The 27,695-nt window shown below is 41.5% G+C and overlaps 2 protein-coding genes across 2 annotated transcripts in view; both read left to right on the forward strand.

Annotated features, from left to right (window-relative positions):
* The window catches only part of LOC117556018 (A disintegrin and metalloproteinase with thrombospondin motifs 2-like), a 124,780-nt gene extending 103,191 nt beyond the window's left edge, over positions 1 to 21,589 (forward strand). Inside the window, exons 5-23 of the mRNA XM_034231153.1 lie at positions 168 to 251; positions 2,018 to 2,174; positions 3,731 to 3,836; positions 4,059 to 4,199; positions 4,716 to 4,851; positions 5,937 to 5,966; positions 7,057 to 7,170; positions 7,271 to 7,416; positions 7,889 to 8,064; positions 10,005 to 10,138; positions 10,230 to 10,353; positions 10,753 to 10,833; positions 10,940 to 11,103; positions 11,218 to 11,374; positions 11,487 to 11,622; positions 11,799 to 12,006; positions 14,234 to 14,363; positions 14,825 to 14,908; positions 18,084 to 21,589. Coding sequence (XP_034087044.1) covers positions 168 to 251; positions 2,018 to 2,174; positions 3,731 to 3,836; positions 4,059 to 4,199; positions 4,716 to 4,851; positions 5,937 to 5,966; positions 7,057 to 7,170; positions 7,271 to 7,416; positions 7,889 to 8,064; positions 10,005 to 10,138; positions 10,230 to 10,353; positions 10,753 to 10,833; positions 10,940 to 11,103; positions 11,218 to 11,374; positions 11,487 to 11,622; positions 11,799 to 12,006; positions 14,234 to 14,363; positions 14,825 to 14,908; positions 18,084 to 20,131 — 4,356 coding nt within the window. The 3' untranslated portion in view covers positions 20,132 to 21,589. The remainder of the gene's footprint in view (positions 1 to 167; positions 252 to 2,017; positions 2,175 to 3,730; positions 3,837 to 4,058; positions 4,200 to 4,715; positions 4,852 to 5,936; positions 5,967 to 7,056; positions 7,171 to 7,270; positions 7,417 to 7,888; positions 8,065 to 10,004; positions 10,139 to 10,229; positions 10,354 to 10,752; positions 10,834 to 10,939; positions 11,104 to 11,217; positions 11,375 to 11,486; positions 11,623 to 11,798; positions 12,007 to 14,233; positions 14,364 to 14,824; positions 14,909 to 18,083) is intronic.
* Positions 21,590 to 25,038: 3,449 nt separating this feature from the next.
* si:dkeyp-72g9.4 lies at positions 25,039 to 27,307 on the forward strand. The gene is given in 3 exon segments (XM_034231195.1): positions 25,039 to 25,268; positions 26,205 to 26,695; positions 26,697 to 27,307. Coding segments are annotated over 2 exon segments (753 nt in total). The 5' UTR covers positions 25,039 to 25,268; positions 26,205 to 26,206; the 3' UTR covers positions 26,961 to 27,307.
* The last annotated feature ends 388 nt before the right edge of the window (positions 27,308 to 27,695 follow it).

Consider the following 27,695-nt stretch of genomic DNA (forward strand, 5'->3'; position numbering starts at 1 on the left):
GAATGTAATAACTAATTAATTTAAGGGATTACCACCATCATAACCCAGCAACTCAAAAGCACTTCTAAGTTATTATAGTATGAGACACAATTTACAGACCCTTTAAGAAATTGGATGAGTTATCGTCGTGTTTCTTCTGCTGATCTTGTGTTTCTCTGTGTCTGCAGGTGAATGAGATCTACCATGACCAGTCTTTGGGAGCAAAGATCAACGTGGTGCTGGTGCGGATTATCATGCTGGGCTACGGCAAGGTGAGACCCGACAGGACACAATGTTTTCTAAAAAGTCGACTGGTGCCCTTCTTGCAAGGTGGTTGCCTCTTGTCGCTCTGTCAGAACTATCTTTGATTCTAAGATTTTTATACAATCGCTTCAAGTACCCACAGTAAGCACTGCCAAGTCGTACACACACCTATAAACAAACTCACAGACACACACACGCACTCAACAGCACGCATTGATGCCCGGAGCCTGTTATTCCAGCGGACTGAGCAAAAGAGGAACTAAAAGCATGCAGCATCCCAGGGGAGTGTTTTCAAGTCGCACGCCTTCACAGTTCAGCACCAAAGCACACAGAAACTCTGCCCGTTATGCAATCAGCCTTCCTCCCAGCAGGCTGCTGCACGGAATCATGGGAAGTCCAGGCAAAGATAAACAATCAATGATAGCTCTCCCTCATTCATAAACAGAGAGACCGGACGATGGGGGTAGCATCCTCTTCTTCATGACTGTAACTCTATCCTCCTGTCTGTGCCAAGAAGAAGAGGAGAGAAAGAGAGGAAGAGAGGAAAGAAACAGAGATAAAGCAAGGGATGGCAGGAAAGGAGAAGGGCAGGGATTACCCCCACAGGATGATACAAGTGATTGTATTGCTGGATAGGTACTCTGTGATACACTTATGCTGCTGTAGCCTTATCTCTTCCTCTCCTCTCTACATGTCTACAGCCCCAGTGGAGCCCTGGACACACACACACACACACACTCCTACATTGGCCATTCTGGGCCAGCCCCTATGCAGCTTCAGCCAAAGCTCTGGCTGTCCATCATCCCCAATTACCGTGGCAACAGAGCTGCACCCAGACATCCTGCAGATTGGCTATGTGACCCTGGATGCAGGCGCACCCACACACACACACACACACACACACACACACACACACACACACACACACACACACACACTCTCTAACACAGTCTGAACACAGAACACAGCATTCCAAATACATCTTTAAACATACAAAGGACACTGGCACACCCACAAACACATGCACACACACAGGGGCGCCGTAAGGGGGTGAAAAGTTAGGACGATTCTAAGGGCCCGTGACTGACAGGGGCCCAAACAATTTTAGAACATTAAGAAAAAAAGGTTTAAGTGACCAATGTGATATCTTTTCATGGGGTCCAAAATCCCTGGCGGCGCCCCTGCACACACACATGTACACACGTTCGCACACACAAGCACCTGATGAACATGATGACGCTCACACGAGTGTACAGTGCACTCTGTCTAAGGGGCGTTTGAGCAGAGGCAGGCCATATGTCTTCACTGCAGCACACTCACACTACACAATCTTCCCTGTTTGATTTCAGCTGTGCATTTTACATTTGTAAAAACAGAGATAAAATGTAAAAAGACAAGCAAAAAGGAGGCAGAGGAACAGAGAGATGGAAAGACTTGTACAGCTGAATGTAGAGGGAGCGAGGGAAAGGGGAGCGGAGCAGAAATCCTAATGAGGAAAAGAATGAGAGCTGAAGGTGAATGGAAGGATTGGCTGCTATTGGGTATTTGTGTAGTTGTATAATGCATTGAATGTGTGTGTGTGTTGTACACCTCAGCAATTTGCAAGATGTGCTGACAATATATAACACTGTGACACTGCCCCCTACAGGGTGGTAATATAATGTTATTGTACCAGATTTGAGGACAAGAAGCATGCTTATACTGTGGGTCCTTGTTTTCCTATGATCTTTACACCCTCTTCTCTCTGTCCCCGTATGCGTCTCTCACTTTCCAGTCCATGAGTCTGATCGAACTGGGGAACCCGTCTCAGAGTCTGGAGAACGTGTGTCGCTGGGCCTTCCTGCAGCAGAAGCAGGACACAGGGGACGCTGAGTATCACGATCACGCCATCTTCCTCACACGCCAGGAGTTTGGCCCGACTGGCATGCAGGGTAACGAATGACATAACCATACTGAAAACCTTAGTATTTAACCTTTTTAAATGCATGAATCTAAACTTCACGCCCACCATCTGAAGGAATTAAAGCACACAAAAAGTATACAAGAAAACTCTTCCTTCCTTCACCTCAGAGAGCTGCATAGTGCACTGTGGGTTTGGTGGTTGGTGGTTTTCTGTGCAGCAGAGTGCAGGCTAACAGGCAGGCCCAGGGGAGAGGCCTCTAAAGGCAGTGGCCCAGCCATCCAGAAGCCCTTCAGCTGCCCTTGGGCTCAGCCTTCAGCAGCAGAAAATCAATAGGCAGAGCAGGGCCAGCCACACTCCCACAATTAAAGGCAGTGCAGGACAGACAAGCACACAGGGAGTCAGAGAGTGGCACATGGAGGGGTGGAAGGCGATGGGTTAAGGGTAGGGGTGGAAATACATGCACACATTTATGTGTTTGTATGTGTGACGGTGTATGTCTTAAGGGTAAGTAGTATACAGTATGCATTAAGCTCAGATTAACGGTAAAAAATGTAGCAACTCCCATGATGAATCCCATGAATGTACATAAATTAGGCATTTCTCAGTCATTGTAGTCAAATTATAGAATTGCCGTATTACAAATATTGTTAATTTTTCAATTTAAGTAAATATACAAATAAAATAATTACTTTTTTGGGCTGTCACAGGTATTTACATCTTGTATGGATATGGACCCTTTCTCTAAAAAAAAATATTTTATGAATACACATATTTTCTTCCTCTTGCTCATTTTCCATTTTGCAAATATAAAGAGGTTTGTTAGATATGACCTTAGACATTCAGAGCAAATTGTCCTGTGTCTTCACATTGAGTTCAAAGGTTGTTTTTCACTCATGGCAACATTCATTCAAACCTTTATTTAACCAGATGGTCCCATTGAGATCATAGATCTCTTTTTCAAGGGAGACCTGTCCAACATGGCAGCAAGTAGGTTACAACATGAACAGATAACACAAAAGGACATCGTATTTACAGGGCTACATTTACATACCTAGAGACATTGACAAGTACCAACAGTATCAAGTATCATTGCACCTATCCAAACTTTAAAAACAGGCAGTGAAACCAATTTGATCAGTTTCAAATCTTTTTGAAGATTGTTCCAAGCAATACAAGAGGAGCTGCGACATTAAAAGTGTTCTTACCTAAGTAATTCCTTGCACTTGGCACATGTAACAAAGCCACATCATGTGATCTCAGGCAATAGCTACCTGCAACTATCTGTGTGATCAGAGAGCAGATGTAAGATGGGAGTTTACCCAACATGGCTTTATAGATGAACATGTACCAGTGACTGAGGCTCTGTAAAGTAAGTGAAGGCAAACCTGCCCTGGCATACAGGGTACAGTGATGAGTAAGTACTTTACAATTAGTAACAAATCTCAGTGCACTGTGAAAGGCGGCATCTAACTTGTGCAGGTAATGGGCAGGTGCATTCATATAAATCAGATCACCATAGTCAGTTAAAAAAAAACAATAAATCTACAAATTCTGAACATTGTGTCCCTCTTTCTTGTCGCCCAGGTTACGCCCCGGTGACGGGCATGTGCCATCCGGTCAGGAGCTGCACGTTGAACCATGAGGACGGCTTCTCCTCTGCCTTTGTGGTGGCACACGAGACCGGACACGTGTAAGTTCATTAACCACAATGAAGTGTTCAAGCTTGTTGTCATGGTGCAGCAGAAGACAACAGAGCAGGCACTTACAGGTTTTATCGATTTCTAAAGGTTTTGGACCATCGCTCACTTCAGCCAATATTTCTGATGAGAGAATTGCTTCTACCTCCCTCCCTCCCTCTCTCCCTCCCTCCCTCTCTCCCTCCCTCTCTCCCTCCCTCTCTCCCTCCCTACAGGTTGGGGATGGAGCACGATGGCCAGGGGAACCGCTGTGGAGACGAGGTGCACATGGGCAGCATCATGGCCCCGCTGGTGCAGGCTGCCTTCCATCGCTTCCACTGGTCCAGATGTAGCATGCAAGAGTTGGGACGCTACCTCAGTGAGACACACACACACACACACACACACACACACACACACACACACACACACACACACACACACACACACACACACACACACACACAAAAAGACAATACAATGCCATAAATAAATATTTAAATGTAAGCAATGTTTATATTCAAGTGTATACAAGCTAAACTGAGTTGTTGATTGGAAACTTAAAAGCAACACTTTCTATTAATTCATCCTGATGTTAAGTGAAAGTGCCAAAACATTTCCAATGTGAATATTTGCTGGTTTCCTGAAACCTCTGTAATAGTACATTGAATATAATTTGAGGTTGGACAAAACAAGTGATTTGAAGGAAATTGTGATTTCTTCTCTATTTTATGACATTTTCTGGACCACATCTTTCCCCGACACAATAATCATCAGATTAATTTAAGAAGATAATAATTGTTGGTTGCCGCCTTAGTTCTGGTATTGCACAATTGACACGAACAACAAAATGAGATAATAATAAATGTCATCCCATTTTTGTACTCCTCTTGCAGTTCCTACGACTGTCTCCGTGACGACCCCTTTGACCACAACTGGCCCTCGCTGCCTCAGCTTCCTGGGTTGCATTATTCTATGAACGAACAATGTCGCTTCGACTTCGGTGTGGGCTACACGATGTGCACCGCGGTAAGACATCCCTACTGTTTCATGTTCATTTTACTAACATAGCTAAAGTTGCTAACACTAACTAACCGCTCTGAAGATAACTTCAGTTGCCACACATCCACCGTAGCAACACTTTATCATCTGAGATGATACAGCTTTTCAGAGTTAAACTCACCTTTAGTCTGTTCAATACATTCAGAGTTTGCTGAATTTCACTGTGGAAGTCACACTTGTATGGGATCTTTTGAGCTCTGAAGGTTTTCCTAGTGAACTGAATGCAGCACTGACATCCATCTCTGATCTACATTGTAAAGAAAGAGTCACACATATACAGCTATTCAAATTCTTCTGATGTCCTCTGCTTCCTCTACTGCCACTGGTGGGATTGGCATCTTGCTTAAAAGCAGGTAAATGTTTTGTATAGCTTTTTATTTTTTTCTGTTATCAAAGTAATACTACATTCAGATATTGACCATTTGTATATCAGTTACTCAGCCCTTGTAACTGGGAAAAAACTAACGCTTTATGGTTTTCTCCCAAACCTCCACTGTGAATGAAGAATCCTGTTGAACCAGTCGATTTATTTTAAATAGTAAGGTTTTAGTGAAGATGCATGTGTTTGGGAACTAGTGAGACTTAAATGATACTGCAAACGTTGAGTAAGAAATTGTAAACCAATGTTAAGTATAGTTTTGCGTTTGTTAAATGTAGCCTGCGCATCAATTTATCAAGATTTTTCTACATTTCTTGAGTTTCGTACACCTCGTACAGCCTGAGTTATTGATATACAAATTGTCAGTTTGTGGATAAAGTATTCCTTTCATTTTAAATATGATAATTAAAAGATATATATTTGAACACTACACTTATCTTGATACCACAGTGCCTTTAGATGATCCTGTAAATGTTCTAAACACAAAGCGTCTAACAGTAGACAACATACACGCAGCTTCAGCATTTCACCAGGCGTCTAACCTCCCCCTGTCCCCCTCACCCACTCTATGACTGTGGGTAAGCTGTGGCTTGATTGACAAAGGTCTTGTTCAGGGGCTTTGCACACATTGCTAGATTACCCTCTATTCTCTTGTCAAACCCATTCCCCTCAGCTACAAAAGGCGGGCCAGTCAGGAACCCAGGTAAGGTCACCCCACCTCCCGGAAGACATGTGGCCCGTCATTTGTTTTCTCAGATTTTCGTTTTCTATTTGTCCTCTGAAGTTGTAATTGTTCGTAATGTTGCTCCTTATTTTACATTTTTACTGTATTTCTTTCTCTGTTGTGCGGTACCCATCGTCATATTTTGGACGTTCGTCTGCAGGATTCTAAAATGCTTATTTCCAGAGATAGTGGGTGTAAAATCCTTTAAAAATGTGGTTATTCTGGTTCAGCTATGGTGCAGTTCAACAGCTGAACCGTACCCTATCCTGACTGTTTTCCAGCAAATCTGTGTTAAATTGCGTCAGCGCTGGCAGGAAGAGCCTCATTATATTGGAACACTCACCACTATAAATGAGTGGAAAAGGTTGGAAAGATGTCTTTCCCATTCAAGGGGAAAGGGCTGAGCCAGAACAGAGGCTGTTTTTCCACGATTCACTTCAGCTTTTAGGATCCTCCAGTCTGATGTCATTGGTGATTACCTACCACAGTCTAGCCATTGATTGTGACTCGCCCTCTGACCTGCCAGGCCCCCTGTGGTCATGGTGGGTATGAAAGTGTGTAGAAAGGAGGGAGCAGGGCAGGCCCCTCAGACACTGGGCTGCGCGTCAGTCTGGTGGTATCCTCATCAGTGGTTCATATCAGACAAATAGAAGAATGTGGTCCTTGATCTGTGTCTAGGGGAATTTTAAGGTCTAAGGGACCTCACCTTTTGGCTATTTAACCTTCTGCCCTCTGCCCTCCGTGGTGACCTAATTAAACCAGAGGCGGTCTCATTCTGAGAGTCTTGTCTCTCTCTCATCCTTTGGTTTAGTTTGCATGTATGGCTGTGTGTTTCTCAGTGGAGTTTAGTGTACAGTGCAGTGACAAAGTGAAAGGTCGGTGTTGTGTAATTGTTGGGTATAATACTGTTTTTGTTGTAATGATATTTATATTCTCATCTTTTAATTTTGTTATTTTGAGTGTTTAATCTCATTCCGGGCTGTCTCATGATGGTTGAGTTGTGTATTAAATGCTTGTGTGTATTTTATTATTTGAATTCTGAGAGTGAGTCTCTCTCTGTGCCCTGCAGTATCGCACATTTGACCCATGTAAGCAGCTGTGGTGTAGCCACCCAGACAATCCCTTCTTCTGCAAGACCAAGAAAGGACCACCCATTGATGGCACCATGTGTGGGAATGGAAAGGTATTCTTACACTTTTTTTTATCTTACACAAAAAAAAAATAAAGTCCTAGCACACAGCAAAGTATTAATCAAATCTTTCTTTATTGTCTGCCTGTTGCAGCATTGCTTTAAAGGTCACTGCATCTGGTTGACACCTGACATCATAAAGCAAGATGGAAACTGGGGGTCATGGAGTGAGTTTGGTCAGTGCTCCCGCACCTGTGGTGGAGGAGTACAGTTTCGCACACGCGACTGTGACAATCCAAGGTATGAAACTGTGTTTAATAGTGTGTTTTCTGTATGTGCCTAATCATTCCAAATTCAGGTGAAGCTCAAATTGTGATTCAGCAAGTATAACACAATATGAGAGCTTGATAGTTAAGCTCTTATATTTGTTGCACTGACTTTGGTGATAGTTGCAGAGAGAAAGATTGCTGTTTAGCTGTTGTAAATAATAGACACTTTAATAGCAATGTAATGGTTAACAACTTAACTTTGTAAAGGTCGTATTTAAACTATATAAATAAATAAAATCTGAATTTATAAAATATCATGCCAACATAAAATGTTTTACCAAATATGAATATGTACCTAAGTGCCTTTTACTTAAACACTATATTCAAGTGCTTAATATGTAAGTTCTATCCTATATTGTCCAAAAGAATCCAATGAATTTAAGAAGTAAACCATACCTCAACTTATGCTAATAAATGCATCCTCCTGCCTGCTCCCCTCTCAGACCAGCCAATGGAGGCCGCACCTGCGTTGGCGCGACTTACCAGTTCCAGATGTGCAACACCAACGAGTGCGAGGATATCTACAGCGACACACGAGAGGAGCAATGCCACGCTTGGGACCCCCGCTTTGAAATCCACAGCAACAAGCACCAATGGCTGCCTTATGAACACACAGACCGTGAGTATACGACGCAGATGGAAAAAGGATCGTTTGGTGGAGAGATGGACACAGACAGAGGCTGTCAGATTAAAGATAGCAGACAGAGAGCGAAAACCAAAAGTGATGATACACTGTGGAAGTAGTAAATACGTATGAAAGCCAAAAAGAGGAAACTAACACATAACTCTTAAATGTGGTTCGGTTTAAGAGTTTTTTTTATTTATGGCCATTGACATCTGGATGTCCTGCTGAGTAGAGCTTAGAGCTACGACTACGCCCTCCAATAAAAACATGCCATCCATTTGAAATCCCTTTAAAAACAGTCTTCTTTGAACATTGTCTTTTTTACTCTCCACACAATCACTGATGTCATCTAAACTTGACCAACCCCCGTCTTGTACTTACTTTTTTTCTATATATTTTCTATAAGAGTAGCTCTTAATGACCTAAAACCTCTTTTGGTTGTTGAGAATATTGAAAATGTTTCTGTGTTTTGTTGTCAAACCTACCCTGTCTCTAAGTGGAGGTGTCACTGTGCTTCTGATTGGTAATTAAATTACCATCCAACTAAAGGGCAGCCCTAGAGTAAAGTGCTGAGCTACCTCCGTATCTAATCAGAGGTCGCGCTGCACACGCTACGCTAAGAGGGACCTTGCTAAATAATTTTTTCTCCATTTCTTATCATTTCTAAATGCCATATTTTTCAGCAAGGCTTCCTCTGTCTCAAATTACCTTTCCGTGAGTGTGTGTTAGTGTGCGACCAAAGTGTCTGTGTGTGAGTAGGAGAGGAAGAAAAGTGAACAGGGAGGCGAAATTGAATTCCATTCATGGTCTGTCATCTCCTGAGTTTCAGATAATATTAGGAGAGAAAAAGAGTGTGTCTGCTCTGAGTGTGAAATTGTAGTATTTGTTTAGAGTCGTTTGACACACTGTGGCTTTTTTGTCTCTTTTTAGTTATTTTCCAAAGTCAGCAGTTATACTTTGATATACTCCTGAGCAAATGTGAGGCTGCCCTGTGTGTGTGGCTGTTCAGAGGGATTAATACAACCCTTTGGTTTACCACATTACATCAAAGCCCCAAATTATTTCCTGAAGTCTCACAGATGTTTCCTCATAGAGCAGTGTGCGGGATGGAGGGGATTTCAGGTGGTCTTAGCGCTTTGGACCTCCCAGCAACATTGAAACATTAAGTTTGATAATATAATTAATTAATAAAGTATAACTTTAGGAACATACCCATTCAAAATACTAAACCTTTTTTCAACCATCTACATGTAACTGAACACTTGCATTTCAGAAATGAATTTATTTTTTTAAATGTAGAAAATAAAAACAAAAACATTTGAAATGTAAAAGTAGCAATATTTATGGTATTGAGAGGATCTTTAAATGTGCGGTGATGATGTTCAATATATCTACTTGGAATAAGTGGTTAATGATACATACTCAGATTTGGAGGTATATAAATAGTTTAATATATATTATAAAAATACCCACTCACAAGTATCAACACCTGTAATGCACATTCAGGCTCTCTCGATCATCACAGCGTTCTTCACACACTGACAAAGAGACTTGCAGTACTGTGCTTTCTCCTTTTAACCTGAGAAAAGTGTTTTCTCTCCACATATTATAATTCTGCAGTAGCACGTCTGCCACCTGCTTATTAGTGTCAGAGCGCCATAAGACAAGGTCTCTGGTTTATGTCCATGTGTAATAAACGTGATGAAGTAGGAGTGTTCCTTCTCACTGGGATGAACTGCCAGGTTTTGTCTCTGGAGGCTCATGTAGTTGTAGTATGAGTCACACAGACAGACACAATGAAACAGAGCGCCACGCTGACTCACCGAGGGCTCATTCCGAAAAAAAGAAAATCACATGTTAGTTGTAAAGATGAAATCATCAAAATGGATCTCTAATGTGCCAACTGGGTCATGTTTGTATATTTTATTTCCCAGCTAACAAACGCTGCCAACTGCATTGCCAATCCAAGGAGACACAAGATGTGGTCTCCATGCAGAGGATGGTCCTGGACGGCACGCGCTGCTCGTACAAGGACCCGCACAGTGTGTGTGTGCGCGGGGAGTGTGAGGTTAGTGACTTCATGTGTGTGTGAGGGAGAGCAAAACAGCTGCATGTAGTCAGATCCTCATTACTTAAACTTTCCATGTCCTCATGAACAGAAAGTGGGCTGTGACGGTGTGGTCGGCTCCTCAAAGCAGGAGGACAAGTGTGGAGTGTGCGGAGGAGACAACTCCAGCTGCAAAACATTCAAAGACACCATCACACGTACTGCCAAGAAACAAGGTAACGTCACAATAACTCTAAATCTGAGGCAGACATGATATCGGTGTAGCAGCTGTCTGTCATGCTGGTGAGTTCAGGATTAATAGTTGGCCAATGTGCTTTTCTTGTAGTATGTACACCATGTTGACTTGTCTCCAGCTAAACATCGCCCTCTAGAGGAATATTTGCAACATTGTTCAAACATCAGTGAGATCCGAGTTAATATGTTTCCATGAGAGTCGAGCACTGCCAAGAAGTTACGTCAAACCTCACTCCATGACCAAATGTTTATTATTATATTATATCACTCTTGAGGTCGGAACAAACTTGCATTACAACACCAAAACTCTCTGAATCAGATGTTGTATAAGAGCTTTTGATGATGCTGGAGTCACGAACCACATGTCTGTTATATTTCAGGTTTCCTGAAAGTTCTTGAAATCCCCAGAGGAGCGAGACACTTGCTGATCCAAGAGCTGAAAGTGACCTCACACACTTTAGGTACTCAACTGAACATTGTTTTTCTATTCCTGTGTATATTTTGTATTGCAGACTTCTGTGATAACATTGCAAGTGTAAACAATATATATTTCCCACCCATCTTCAGCCGTAAAGAACGTGGCATCAGGACTGTTCTTCTTGAACGGGGAAAACGATTACCCAGAATCCCACTCGGTCATAGAAAAGGGCGTTGAGTGGGAATATGAGAATGACAACGACAAGGAGACTCTTCAGACCACCGGTCCACTCAGACATGGAATTTTGATCATGGTAACATTGACATTTATAGAGCCAGTATTACATTTTGTAATGCTTTACATACCAAATCAAACTTCTGAAATGATGTCTATTATGTTAAGTTGTATCACTTGTTTCTGTTTGTAGATGAAATTGCATGGAGACGAGGACGTGAATTTGTCATATAAGTACATGATGAACATGGACAGTGACTCTGGCATTCAGAACAACATGCTAGTGGAGGACAGTGCCTATGAGTGGGCTCCAAAGAAGTGGTCCTACTGTTCCAAGCTCTGCGGTGGAGGTACAGTTGTTTTGAATGTCTCGTCCCTGAGGTTAACTATTTCAAATTTGCGTATCCTTATTTATGTTTATTTGCTGACATTTCTGAAATGTTCCCGCCCTTCTTGCTGTAGGAAAACAGTACCTTCGATATGGCTGCAGAAGAAAAGTTGACAGTAAGATGGTCCACAAGAGCTTCTGTAATAAATCCAACATGAAACCTAGAGGAGACACCAGAGACTGCAACCAGAAGCCCTGCCCTCCACCAATGTATGCATTATTTGTCCCCAACTGTTGTAATATTTCACAATCTTTGACACACACAAGTTAACTTTTTCTGCATTGAGCTTGCCCTTTCTCTCCCCGCATTCATTGTTTACTTCAGCATATTTAAATGTTAAATGCCCTCAGAACTCCTGCTTTCTCTCCCCTGTGGTGTTCTCCAGTTGGGTGACAGGAGAGTGGCAGAACTGCAGCAAACTATGTGGAAAGACAGGGATGCAAATCCGCTCGATCAGCTGTGTCCAGCCGTCAGATGACAACACCACACGCTCCATTCACAATAAGCACTGCAACGACGAACGGCCCGAGACCCGCAGACCCTGTAACCGACACAACTGCCCCACCCAGTGGAGGGTCGGACCGTGGTCACAGGTACGCAGGCTGAATATGACTCTACAGTAGTCAGAAATCAAACAGGGAGTTTAAATGTTTGGCCGATTTAGCTTTTTTGCAGGGAAAACAGGCAGGTGTTTTGGGTTGAATCTCAACAGCTGGTATTTCTGTGTGATGTGCTGTGTTTTTAACATCAGGAATTCTCCAAACTGAAGTCTTGGCAGGTTAGACCAGCCTCTGAGAAACAGATGATGTGATGTTCCCTGTAACCAGGTGGCGAGTTATGGTGGAGCCAATGGGAGCTGAGCATCCTACAAGGAGGGTCTGAGCTCCTATGAAAGCAGTGAAATCATACATCTGTGGGGGTCGCTAATATATTACCAACAACCATTATTTTAATCACAAATAATGCATGTGTCAAGGTAATGAGTATAATCAAATCAAGTTTTATTTATATAGCACATTTATAAACGATTTATGGTCGAGCCAAAGTGCTGTAAATATAAAAAAACAGCACAGATTGTTCAGAATATCAGTATGAGAAAAAACGACACCCTCTATCCTTAGACCCTCACATCGTACAAGGAAACACTTCCAGAGAAAACCCACAGTTTAAGGGGAAAAAATGGGAGAAACCTCAGGGAGAGCAACAGAGGAGGGATCCCTCTCCCAGGACGGACAGACGTGCAATAGATGCCGTGTGTAAATCGAAGAGATAATACATTTTACAGCATATAGACCGAATGCATGTGTCTGTAATAAGAAGATGAATCCACAAGGATGTCAGCTACAATCCTGTGGGAGCCTTCAGGGAGGCAGCATGACGAGACCCAGGCAGGACCGCAGAGACAGGTTCAGCCACGACCCGAAGTCCACGACTTAATCCAGAACTCGGGATAGAGGATCCAAGACACAGGACTACAGCAAGAGGTTCAGCCTCGACTCCGGATCCCGGCGTAGATATAGATACAAAACAAGAAAAAAGATTTGGCTGGGTTAATCGGAACAAGAGAATACACAGACACAGACAGAGAGGGAAAAGGTCATTGGAGAAAAGTTATTCTTTATAACCCTCTAGAAAGATCTCATGAACTTCCCCACTCAATCTATCAAGACCCGAGCAGTTCTATTAGAAGTCCAAGGTAAAGGCACAGGCCGGCGCATACCGTTCATGGAATCCCTCACCATATGAACTCTGACCCCTCAAGTATACAAGTGAAGAGACACCATGTGTCAGCTCCTTTTTAGAATAGTATTTCTTCTCTTCTTTGAGAAACAAGGGTATGAAAAGAACAGCCAGAAACAGAGGAAGAGAGGCACAACGTGACTAAGTAAAATGCACTCTCCTAAATATTAAACGAGTAAGAGGTGAAGAAACACAAAGCCAGAAATTGAAATGAAAAGGCACCATCATGCTTCCCCTTAGAATAGGGTGGAAATTATGAAGACCCAAATTATGAAGAGGGGACATGGGATACTAGTGAAGAGGGACAACAGTGAAAAGGCCCAACGTATCCAACGTACTAGCACTCTCCAAAGAGACAGAAAGTCAAAGTCAAAGTATACGCCGAGAGGCACAACGTGACTAAATGCACTCTCCTGTATAAATTAATTCAAGGGAAAGGGGGTGAAAAACTAAACTAATCAAAAGAAGGAAGTAGAGAGGCCTAAATGCCCTCTCCTAGATTCAGTTAAAGGAAAGAACTGTGGAACAAACAAGTACAGGAGGAAAGACCCAACGAGTCAACGTCAACACACTCTCCTAGAATAGTTCATAATTTACGCTAACGAGGTAAATAGGCTAAAAGAAAAACGTATTTTCCAAAAGAACTACGCATCGTATTCTCTCTTGAATGACAATATGCCTACACTTCACCTCAAAGGTGTGCATACATTATTGCGCAATCTATGCCTGTTTGCGTGCTGTGCGAAAATGAGCAATGAAGTCTCTCCCTCTCTCTCTCTCTCTCTCTCTGTCTCTCTCTCTCTTATAAATATCACCCGTTATTTATGTTATCACCCGGCTGTTATTGATATATTTATCTCCGCCCCAAACCTTAATTTTAAAGACCCCCATAAAGCTCAGATTATAACACGAACCCTGCCTGTAACTACTTAAAAAAACGGGGATAATGATTTACTGTCATGATGTTCATGTACGCTTAATGTGAATGTACTACTTTACCTTTTGTTAAGATATAATAATGTATTTACCAAGTCATTTGTCATAATATTCTTTGTTGGTGTTCATGTACTGTCTCTCCAGTGCTCTGTGACATGTGGTAACGGGACGCAGAACAGGCAGGCTTTCTGCCACACCAGGGACAACAGCATCGGCCTGTGTCTGGACAGTAAGCCTGAAACCATCAGAGTCTGCCGCCTGGATCCATGTCACAGTGAGTGTTGGGAACCTCAACACATACAAAACCTGCCAGAACACACTGTCATATGTGCAAATCACTTAAACACATTTATTTACAAATAACTGTACTACAAATTCAGCATAATACAACGTGGGATCTATTTGTATAGCTTAGGCCAATACACTTATCTGCAATACTATCATTGTGCAAAGAAAATGACATTAATAAAAGACAACTTTAAAAAGAAGTTCAGTATGGCGGGGCTATAAACATGATGAGTAAAACAATTATACAGCCACAAGCCCCGCAACTATTTTAGCAATATCACCATGTCAACAGATCTCAGCAATTCCTTGTAATACACTGTAACTATCCTTGGATGCTTACACAAACATTCCCCTATATCAGTCGAGAAAGATAGGCAAGTTGATCAGAAAAAACATTCAGAGGTTTCTGTTCCCGTTTAAATGTCTCCATCCTCTTTGTGTCTGCAGGGGACTCAGACTTCAACAGGAATGGCAACATGCTGATCCAGTTGCTGTCTCGCCGTAACTCCATCTACCCGCAGATCTCCTCACGTAAAACCTCCCTCTATAGTTCCCAGCCCGGCCTCCACAGCAGCAACCGCAGTTGCATGTCTGTCCTCTGCTGGGCCCTGCCCGTCTCTGTCCTCCTGTCTCTGCAGGGCTGGCCCCGGCTGGCCCCCTGACCTCCCACCCGGCCCTTGCCTGTGCCCACGCCCGTGAGCAAGTGGCAAAGCTTTCGCTTCTCTTTTTGGGGGGGGATGTTGCCTCTCTCTCTGTGTGTCTGAGGCGGCTCTGACTGGGGGAGGTCTCTGGCTCCTGTGAGTGCTAGTTGGTTCTCTCTTGCTCTGTCTCTCTCTCTCTATCTCTCTCTCTCTCTCTCCTTTGTGGAGCATCGTGTTGTAACCGCTGGCCAGTCGAGAACTCAAAAGATCAACAAAAAATGTGATGTGAAAAGGATTCGAAGTGGCAAGGCGAACAGGTTTTCATGGGCACCTCTTGAGACGTGTCGAAGAGTCGTTCACGTGTGAGGGGACCCCCCTTCACATTTGGCGGCTATGTTTTGCGCGAGCTAGCTGCGTGTTGTCATGGGTTACCACTCCTGAGATACAGATGCGCTTTTTTTTTTTTGGCGCACTGTCATTGTTGGGAGACACAGGTGTGAAAATAAACAGAAAAGGTATATAAATATCTATATAGAAAAAAAAGTTATAAAAAAAATATGAAAGCTTTATTGTGAATGTGATCTTGTCACAATGAGGACATCTTTGCTAAAGTGCTCATCTGACATCCGGTTCCATTCGGGGATGAGAAGGGCGTCTCATTCTACGTTCCATTCTCAGATTGACAGGAACTCAGCACAGGGACAGGAAGTGATGGAAGTAAACCCTTAGATTTTTAGGTGAGGGACCTGTGAGGTGAAGAATCTTGAAGAAAGGCTCATTTTAAAAAACACACACAAAAAAACAGGGTAGTCTGACCGCTTGAGGTTGCTTCCCATTTCACCTCATCATCAGCCATCCTCTCTTTGACTGTTATACTAAAGTTCAATAAATGCAGCTTATTTGTGCTTGCAGACTTTAAACAAATACATCTATAAATATATTTGTATTTATATATACCTATAAATCTAAATCTATATGAGTAACAATAATATTAATAATGTTTTACCATGAATAAGCTGTAGCTTATTTGCCTAAAACCTTTGGACTGCTATTGATCGCTTAGATCCTTGACTGTTATGTGTATTTTTTTATTGATTTTACATGAATACAGATGAATATTTAATAAAAGTTAAAGTGTTTTGGGGCGAAGGGGTTAGATCTATATTATGCAGGACTTGGTCAGTTAGTTGCCTCTCCATTCTCAGATGGATCAATGGTTTACTGTTGCTTCTCGTTTTCTTTAAGGATAGGATCACGTTTTGTCATGCACATTTGCATTCATCTCCTGTGTGTGTGTGTGTGTGTGTGTGTGTGTGTGTGTGTGTGTGTGTGTGTGTGTGTGTGTGTGTGTGTGTGTGTGTGTGTGTGTGTGTGTGTGTGTGTGTATATGGTTGCATGTGTGTGTTGTGTATAAGCTAAGATGAGTAAGTTGTTGAATGCAAAGTGATTGAATGATATATAAACTAGTCTTGTCAGTAAGAGTGTGTTTGTCTGATTGAGTTGTTTGTATGTGTGTGTGTGTGTGCATGTGTATGTGTGTAAGGGAGCTTCATCATTCGGGCTTTTACATATCGCTATCAGATACAGAAATACCTCATAAACTTTGATTTGAGAGCGTCCGATGATCTCATTTTATTTTGATGAACATTAACCACATGAACAATGCCTTATCTTGGATTGAATGTAATGGCATTTATCTGTGAAAGAGATGGCTTTACTCATTCAAAGTTTCACTCGGAATAGAGGCAGCTTCAAACCAACTTAACAAACTCACACCCGCCAACCATCAAACCTACCAAGGTGATGTTGGACCAATGTCCGACTACTGGGAAGGGTTTACAAAGGGCCTAGGGTATCGACACATATGGCATCTAGAAAAAAAAAAAACACTTCAGACTTGTCATTGTATTGTGATCACATATTTCTGTTGTGACTATGTAGCGAGCTATCCAAGGTTTCCTTCTGCTGGAGTTGGACTGTATGAGATCAAGCCAGACCTAGCAATGCGACTGTATATAACATTGGTGTTGACTGTATTTAATAATGTTCATGACTGTTATCTTCTTCTATAATATTCTATACTATGGGTAACTGTTTTGTGGCTTCACTGGCCTGCTGCGTGGGGCTGGCTAACGTTTGGCTAACGTTGAAGAAACATTCAGATGGACTACGTGCACTGCGTCTATATGCACTTTGATTTATCAGGGAAATTTTATTAATGTTTTGTAAATGTTTCATATGACACTTACTGTGCCATTCCCGTTTTTACATCATCATGGAAATTATGTATTTCATTTAAACAGCAAATATCATTTATGTACTTCATGTTTTTTTCAATCGATTAAAACAGATTGACTGGTTGATTTCCAAGTAATGAAGTGTTTTACCAAAGTGACTGTGAACTTGTAACTTTCGATACAGTTGAATTATTTTTCTTAAGAAAAAGAATATATCTATATATTGAGCAGGGGGGGCGTACATCTCATTGTTTCAGTTACTGTCATTCTCAAAAGCAAAGTTGTATCAATAAAAATGTTTTAAAAAGTGTGATTTGTATCTCATCAGGAATGTTCACTGGTTGGATTACTTGTCAGAGAAAATGTCAAAATGCAAACATTGCGGGAAGAATACAGTTACTTTAAAAAAAGGCAAAAAAGGCAACACAAAGCTGCACAAGCAATAGAAATTCAAAATGAGATTAGAAGTTATGGATAAAAAATCCAGAACTGAAAAGTTATTACACAAGACTGGCAACCCTTCTTTTTCCTTTTCAGTGGCTCTGGACTAATCTCATGACTGCTCTTGATGTTTGGGTTTTTCCTCTTTTTTCCTGCACCCTCTGATAATGGTCTGGCTTTTCTACTTTTTCTCTGCATATTCTGCAGTATGCATGTACTTTAAGTAAAACTAACACACAAATAATAATGCTAACTATAATTGTTATTGTTACACATTTTTTCGCATACGATGACAAACCTCAACAACCAGACACATAAACACACATCTCTGCATAGTCTCTGCCACTCGCTGCACCCCATCTCAGCTTTTTGTTCTTTCCTCCACAGGCCGGCGTTGTCATGGAGACCGCACCGTGTTCTGTCGTATGGAGGTGCTGCAGCGCTACTGCCCTCTACCGGAGTACCAGCGCATGTGCTGCAAGTCCTGTGCCAATGTCAGCGTTACAGGAGTTCTACCCACCTTCACACCCATCACCTCCATCCTGCCCAGAGTTACAACTCCTCCACCCAGCAGCACCCTTAGCTCTGGCTTCACCACCATCCCACCCACCACAGCTCTCATCACCACCATTTCAGCTTCTACCATCGATCCCCGGACCACCACTCATCCTCCTACCTCTATCACTGCTATTCCTCATTCCACACTTTTCCCTACACAAATGATCTCCAATCATCCTTCTATGTCCACTGATGTTCTGACCTCCACATCTTCCCCTCTAAGTGAAACTCATATGATCATCACTCATCCTCCAGCTGCCACCAGTGCTACAGTCCCTCCGTCCATCTTTTCCATGTTGACCACCTCAAGTTCAACTTATTTTAGTGTTACAGCTCATCCCCTACCTCTGCCTGCCCCAGACATAGATGAGAACACAGACATACAGTTACAGAGTACTACAAATGGTCCAACAACATCTGGTATCATAACTACAACACACCTTCCAGCAACAAACATTCCAACTATGATGCATCCTACAGAAAGCACTACAAAAGTATATGCCCAAATAAAGTCAAAGCCTAAAAAGATTTTGCCAAAGAAAAAACCCCAAAAGGTGTTTCCACCAAAGATCAATCCAAAGAAGAATACTGCACAAAAAAATATTACAAGAAAAAATGTTCCACTAATGGTCAAGCCCAAAAATAAAACAAATGCTGCTCCAAAAAAGGGTAAATTAGGAGACAGCAATCCACCGCAAAATAAACCAGAAAACAAAGCTCCCAAAAAGACTATTAAACCAAACACGGCCCCTAAAAAGACTACTAAACCAAACACCACCCCTAAAAAGAATCCCCCTGTAAAGACCACCACCAAAAACAATCCTGTGATAAAGACTCCTCCCAAGAAAAAACCAACGCCCAAAAAGAAGGCTCCGTCACAGGCCAAACCTAAGAAGACCACTCAGCCAAAGCAAAAACAAACAAAGACAAATATCCAAAAGATCCCCAAACCAGGTCCCAAAAAGGCAACAAACCCACCAACTAAGGTAAATCAGGATAGGTTCAAGGTAAAAAAGACTTATCCACCAAAGAAAACCCAAAAAACAGTGTCTCCATATGTTACAACAACTGCCACTCTGCAAACAAGTCCAGGACCACTAAGAGAGTTATTTTCTTCCACTATCTCTGGCGCCAGTGTATATGCGACAGTTGCAGGCATGCCTTTGTCCGAGTCCAGAGTCAATGTCACACACATCAATGATAACACAGCAACTACAGATGAAACTCTGCTGTGGTATTATAATGTTTCAACCACAACACCTATCACTTTTGGAGATGGCATTACACCAACTGACATCGCTCATTTCGAGGAAGTCAGCGTGTCAAGTGGAACCATGCCTCACAGCGGTGCTCCAATGACCAGCAGTGGTGATGTCCCAGTAACCAGCGGGACCATTCTCAGTGGTGATGACATCACAGTGTCCTACAGCAACGGGGAAGGGGTCAGTGACACCATGGTGCTAGATGACGGACTCACTATGATGATCCCAACCATCAACAGCGAGGATATGACGGACCTCGCTTCCTCGCCCTGGCTGGACCTGTCTGAATACATCCCTGTGAGCTTTCCTGTTCCCACAACCACTTCAGACCCTGCCTTGGCCTCACCTTCCACCACCATCACTCTGCCAACTGAAACATCATCCATCTTAACCACAACCAAACCTCAGCAAAGAGCAGGGGAGAACAATGAGAACAACTCCATCGACATCATATACAAAAGGATCATCGGCGTAGACAACAATATCTCCCAGAACAATCTGATCCCAAGGCGTCGGGTCAATCTCAGAGAGAGAACCAAGAACAAACGCATTCAGGAGCTTCTGGAGGAGAAGAGGAACTTTCTCCTCAGGATGAAGCGAGATCACAGAGTATGAAAGATCAAGCCTTCTCATTTCTCTTATAGAGATGAAGGTGTTCCTTACAGACTTTTGTAAACTATGTTTGAACCCCTCTAAACTGCCATGATGCTTTTTATGAGGCCTTCACAAAAAACATTGTCATATCACTATCATGACCATCAGGACTTTCCCAGGTGGAAAATCATGGCAAAATGTTTGATTAGTTGAGAATTAAGAAAAGTCCCAGATTGTAGGCAATTTGAAGCAAATTGTTTCATGTGTCAACAAATCAATGAAAAGCAGAAGGGATTCAAAGTGAATATTCAGTTTGCCAGTTTGGTCGGGACTTCAGGAATCCATGTTTGTATCCCCCTAAGCCACCCACAGACTTGTTAGAGGCTTAAACAATGATGTAGATAAGGTGTTATGTTGTTTCTAAAATAGTATTATCCCTACTGGCACTTATTGAGCAACATATTCTATCACCTAGAACCCAAGTCTTCATCTCAATATTATATTACAGCCTAGGACTGCAGCTCATTTCCAGATAAACAGAGATGTCTCCTCCCCTAATAACAGCTTCTGTATGACAACATAAAAATGTCCTGTTTTTGTCGACAATCATTTTTATAATTTGGTTTTTAAATGTTTTTTCTTTACCATCCCTTGTCTGGTCCTGCTCAGGGGGAATCTTACATCACATCCACATCGTCTACAATCTTATCTAAAAAACTAACATGCACTTCCTGTACTCCAAAACAAAAGAGATCACATAAACCAATACCAAACAGACTGGGAATCAAGTGAAAGAAAAATAATGTGTATTTCTCTGTAGGGTCCTTAACATTATGTCGTCAGACTCTTAAAATAACTATATGATCTTGACCAGTTTCAAAGTTGTCATGTTATGTAGAAATCGTACCTGAAAAAGATATGACGATGCTGTTCAATCAAAAAGTGCACTTTTCATTGGGTTGTGAAAAGTTTACCCTGCTTAGATTGTGTGGCCTTTTCCAAAACAAAGGTCTGCATGAGGTCTCTCATCTCTCAGGAAGTTAAGATAACGTATATTGAGGGACATTGCTAAACATGTGATGCTTCCTGAATTTTTTCGATATATATTTGTAATATCTCATTAAGCTAGCTGGAAAAAAAGTAAAGAGAAGAAAACTATATTAATTGCAATTTCTTTTTTATGGCCAGTCAAGTATTGTGCTTCCTTGACAGTGTTGCTTAAGTGATGTCCCTCCTGCATTCATGTATGTACACAAATATTATAATAAAACAAACAGGCCTGTTTTTATCAAATGTATCAAAGTAGAAGCTTTAGGGGACAGTTTATTTTATTTTCTAAAGGCTTTCTTAATGGCACATCTCTAACTTGCAGCAGCTGCAAAAGCATCTATGGATCGTTCTGTACAATATCTGTACATATGAAAAGAACTTAATGTTTAATATTTATTAAAGTTGACATGCCTGTGGTATTTTGCAAAATGTCGCTTTTGTGTGATTTATTTGTTCCACTGACAATCATCACGTGTCATTCATTCTCAACCTCATTTTTGCATCAATATGCAGTGATTTAAGGCTCCTAGTTAAGCCTCAAATTATATATAGCACGGTTACAGGCTGTCTCAACATCACATTTCACAGTAACGCCATATCTGACATATAGGGGGAAACATTGCTCTTTTGTTCAATGATGTATTCATGTTCTCTGTATTCATATTTGTGCTCACGCCACCTTTGTATATATTTTTTTATCTTGCCAGTCTCAGGATATCAGGTTCAGAGCATGATTGCCTTAAAACTGATATTATTTGCAATGGAAAATAACATTAGATTGCACTTCCTCTTTAAGATTAAAGTTTTTTTTTTATTTGCAGTCTTTGATCTGTAAAACTCATCACCCTTTTCTTTATTCCCTTTATATGCAAGACTAAAGATTGACCGTTAGATGCTTATATCTTTCATAAGCCAATGATTTGTTTCATGTTTTCACTTCATCTGGCCTCTGTAAGGTGACAACCTTGGATGCACTAATGTTAACTGTCAATAACCATTGTATCCCCCTCGGAGATAAAAACTGTTTGTAGTGTAGGCCCACAATAGAACTAGATAAGAAACATTTGCAACCTCAAATGTTCAGTTATCACATTTTTGCGGTTTGTGAGAAATGGAGTCCAAAGTAGAGAGGAATATTTGTGTCAGGAAGTTCAACATTGTGACTAATTTCGAATAACTTATCGTTTAACACTCGCAAGTGGTCAGTACTGTCGCACCTGGAATCCAACAGCCCACCGTGATGAAGATCATGGTTTGGATCCTGGTCATGTCTGTGTGTTTCAAAGAAGTGCTGATCCAATTCTTTTGATGTTATTGATTGGTTTTAGGCAATAGTTTGCAGTTGTGTTGCAGTATTGTTTGATGCTAAACGTTTTGACAAAGATTGAACCCTCTAAGGTCCGAATTCAAGATGTATTGCAATGTGATTCTACTTACTGTAACTGCATTATATCGTATTGTCTTGTCATCTTGCCCTTTCCCTGTGATCAGAATTCTTCCTAAAAAATATTTCATACTTCTTGGACGACGCAGTAAACTCTCTAAGGAAACTCTGTTAGCTGTCCTTTAGTGGAAAACTCTATGAACAGATTTTAGGGCTCCTTATGGCAGCTTGAAGATCAGTAATTAAATTCATAACCAGGTTCAACAATCGGAGCACTTCCATTTATTCATCTGAAAGTGTCCAGCTTTCTCTACCCACACATTTTTATCAGCCATAAAACACAAGCGTCAACAAGAGATTAAAGACCGAGGAAAGAGGAACTGGAAGCGTTTAACTTTCCTTTTGTATAAAAACGTTTTGCTATCTAATCTAAATGTCTATTAGGTGACATTGTATGTCACAATGATATCCTGGTCAAGGTGTTTTGCTTTTGTAAAATAGACGGTGTGAAGAGTATTCAATCCATCAATTGAATGCGTATGCGAACAGTACGCATGTCACAGGAAATGTTTAGCTGCTTCACTCTGCCTGCACAAAATAAATAAGTTAAATAATGTTATAGAGTTGTGAGTTTTTAGTGAAATGTTTGGGATTAAGAATAAAATAGTCCCATTACATTGCTTTTATTGAATGTGTCCATGAATATCATCAATTTGATTGCAGTCCATGACTACAACATTGCAGTGGCTAAGTGTCTGTCTTCTTACAGAACATACATCATACACAAGTGTCATAAGCTGTGGGTTGTTGTTTAGCTGAGAGCCATTCAAAATAACTCAACCCATACCTAATCTATTTAATATGCTCGCTATGCCTGCTAAAAATACAGCTATTTCCTTGTAAACACACAAACAACACATTCAAATGCAAGCATGGTGTTTAACCAGGTTTTTGTTGCTTCTTTCATAAATTCTGATTCATGGTGCGCCTCGTGTTCCTCGTGTTTTTGATTTTTATCATTTGTAGAATGCACATTGATAAATGCAGTCAGTGTGCTGTCTGAGAGACTGTCGGAGTATAACTGAACAATGTGTGTGCATGCGAGTGTGCGTGTGCATGTCCCGCTGTCTTTGAGGCAAATGTAGTTCATTGTGACTAGGCCATTAGAGACCCATAAAAAGAAAGGAATCTTTTAGTTAAGATGCAAAGAAGATGTGACTCATATGTGTCACAGAGTTCATTATCCTCCACACACACACACACACACACACGCACACACACACACACACACACACACACCACACACACACACACACACACACACACACACACACACACACACACACACAGGGTTGCAAAATTCTGGGAATTTTCAAAGATGGAAACTTTCCATGGGAATTAACGTTAAAATTAAACTTTTTTGATATGAGGAAAAGAAAAATCCCCTTTCTTCAAATTTGATTTAGTGTAACTTCATAAACTTCATAACAAATGGTGTTTGTCAAATCTGGAAAGATTTCCAAATGCGGTAAGAAATGAAATTGTCAAATGAAACCCATTGAAATTCATGTTTATCTGATAATAGGAAAAACAATCAACAGTATTGCCTTTATCCAACCACCTGCTGTCCCATTATTATTGTCAAATCCTGAATACAAATGCACCCTATTTTACCTGAAGCTGCCCAGTTTACATTCTTCATGGTTATGCAACGCTTGTTAAGTTCGCCCCACATCCTCCAAAATGGGCTCTTCTTCCATTTTAATACAAGGGTGTTAAATTAAATATCTGTTCTAATATTCAATAATGAATTTAGTCTTTAGCCAGAATCCAGTAGTGTGTAGTCTTAATTTAGACGAACTGCACTCTTGGGCCCCACAGAAAGTCTAAATGAAACACATTTCAGTTGACCTACATCATTAATAACATTTTATGAAGAATCAAACGTCTGTCGGTAACTCATTTTAAAGACTAAATGAATGACTGAGAATTTCTCCAAGAAAGGGGATAACACCAGTAATCCCAGCTATGTGTTATGAACACACTCAAACGTCTCACATGCATTTCAAAGTAGTATGCATGTTAAGCTTTTTACAATAATGGTAAACATGTTGACATATTCTCCACAATTTGTAGATTCTCCTGGCACTAAGCTTCATTTATATTTACCAAAGATGACAGTGGCTTACTGTGTTCATTTATAGTCAGTCTTTATTTAAATTGCATGTCCTGAACAAATACTGGGTAAAAATAACCTCCACGCCTCATCTTCCCTCTATTTTTCTGTTTTGTTTCCTCCTCTGTATCCTTTTTCTGTCATCACCCTCAATCCATTTCTTAGTCATCTCTCTTCCCTCTTTCTCTGCCTCTGTTTTTCTCTCTCCATCAATACAGTCGGCCAATGACAGCGCTTGTGCTGATGAAATGGATGGTGTGTCTATTTTTAGAACCAGGGAAGGAGGGCAAACCAAAGTAAGCTGGAGAGAGAGAGGGAGGGAGAAAGAGGAGGGATGTGAGGAGAAGATAAATCTGCATTCTACCGCTGCCTCTGGTCAGAGACATTTGGAGCCACAGAGCGCTTTAGGAGAAGCAGCATCACTGGCTGGAGACTGAATTATAAATACAATTTAAAGAAGAATAGATCCAGCTGCAGATTGATATTCAAGATTGCAAGAGGAGAGAAAAGAAAAGAAGAAAGACCAACTGGACTCCACAAAGAAAAAGGTGAGTGGAAAAGCAAAAAATCCTTCCATAATTACTGAGAATGCATGAGGTAAAAATACACAGCGTGCCTGTTCTGTGCCTCAGCACAGAGCTGCTACCGTGGAACCATTTTTAGCTACTGTATACCAAAGGTGTGGTCTAAATATAGCCTTGGAAGAAACGGGGAGAGGCTGGCTTTTTGGTTTGGCTGGCACTATCTTTGGCATGGAGGTTGAGATGAAAATATATTGTGGGCTACACTCAGGGTTCTCACAATATGGGGTTGAAAATCAAAATATAAGCTGACACATTCTGTGGCTTTACATGATTGAGATGGCATTTAAATTAGACATCTATTTATGTTTCATCAATCTCCTTGTTGGGATTGTTTGTAGTTTGGGGTATTTACACTGCATCTGCAAAGTAAGCAGGAGAAAGAGTGTCAAAAGGGGAAAAGGAAGAGAGGGACAGTTTTTATGTGAATCAAATTCAATTTGATACAATCAGGGACAGAAATAGAATGTTGTCTTTGGATCATAACTTATTTATCCAGAGGTAGCAGCAAAATGATGTCATTGTTAAAGCACATTATTCTGATGAGGTACTATATAACCTTTTCAAAGCAAACTGTAAGCTTCAAAACAATACTGTTTTGATGTAAAGTTTCAGATCTTCTAATGATTCATATGTTTTCTTGAATGTAGAGCAAGATGTAGTGCCATAAACTGTTTTTATGAAGGGATAACCTTTATGCTACCTGGTCATCATATCGTCATATCAAATGTAGACTATCAACCAATGATTCTCCATTTGATATTTTGTTTTGCACGATAAACCTCAGAATAATCAGTGAATGTACTGTCATACTGGCAATACACTGATTATTCTACCTGTTAAACATTTGCCTGATGATATTTTGGCTCTGAACCTGACATGTTCCCCCCTTGCCTCTCTCAGCTATGCGGCCGCGCTCCAGACTGCTGTCCAAGAGAAGACTCCTGCTGCCCACAATCAGAGAGGGCTCTGAGGAGATGGTGAGGGATTTGAATGAAGCCAACACACTCCACATCTCTGCCCACGGCCAGGCTGTCTCCTCTGAGGACTACCTCCTCTCCATCTGCCACCTGGCCCACCCCACCTTCCCCACCAGGGAAGTCTCCCCCGACAACATCCACCGGAGGCTGCGGTTCTCACGGCTCAGTGTTACCACATCATCCACTTTTGAATTCGCCCCAACAGAAGAGGCCATCGATATGCAGCAGGGAGAGGAGAAAGAACTCGATGATGAGCTGATGTTTGGCAACTCCGACCCCCTGGAGTGTCTTTATGGACACCAGAGCAGCCTGTCAGGAGGTGTGAGGAGGGCATTTGGCGAAGGAAGGTTTATAAGGAATCATAGGAGCTTATGGGAGGGCCAGACTCGCTCCAGAGCTTACAGCATCCCCCCCTGACTCAAGTCCAGACCTCCTACACCAGCGGAAGAGCAGCTGCCCAGAGCTACACACCAGCACTACACCCTCTATCCCCACAGAGCACAGCTTCCCCCAGGCGGAGGCCAGGAGGGGGGTCCCAGCTGAAGGAGGAGCAGAGGGGGAGAGACAGAATCCAAGCCGCAAACAATCACTCATCTCCCAGTGGATCTCTGACTGCAGGTCGGCGTGGAGGGAGGCACGTGTGAGAGCATGCATGCTTCCCGCCATCGCTGAGATATAGGGTGCAGATGGACAGACATTGAGACTGAAGACATTCCTCAAAAAAATATACTAATCTTTTTCTGTCAGTGTATGAGACACTGACTTTAGGAGATGTGTAGATGTGTATTATGCAGATAAATACAAGGGATATAATTAAGGATCCATTCTAAAGGCAACTAAATATTGTCAAGATTGACCATCTGTAATGTTATATCAATGTCATTCCTGTTCAAATCCCTTCACTTGATGTATACTGGTGATCATACAAAATCGTAAAAATGGAAGAAATCTGCAAATTATTTTTTACCTTCCTGTGTTGTGCGAACTAACTTTGAATCAATAAAACAATATGTTTATACTCTCCAACAAATGGTGCTGTTATCTGTGTTTTCTTGCATGTGTGAATCCTTGGAAAATGAAGTCCCAGCTCGGCTCTGCTGGTGCCGAGGCGCTGGAGTTTCTATGGTAACTGTCGTGGGTTCCTACTCTGGTAAACACATTTACAGGCTGAGCAAAGAGGATAACGCTGAACGTTAACATGAAAGATGCAGGTCAGCTGGCCTGCGTGGCCACTTAATGTCACAATGGAAAACAAATTGAAGGTGTAATAATGAGCTTACATGAATGCAATTACATATTTTAATTATATTAGATTCTTAATATGTATTTGTAATGTAGTTGTAAGAAGAAAGAAATATTGTCTTTGTCTATGATTATTGAGAATTTGTTCTCTTCAGCAAAGGTTCAGCCAGAC

The sequence above is a fragment of the Gymnodraco acuticeps genome, unplaced genomic scaffold (assembly GCF_902827175.1).
Source record: "Gymnodraco acuticeps unplaced genomic scaffold, fGymAcu1.1, whole genome shotgun sequence".
Taxonomy (NCBI): domain Eukaryota; kingdom Metazoa; phylum Chordata; class Actinopteri; order Perciformes; family Bathydraconidae; genus Gymnodraco; species Gymnodraco acuticeps.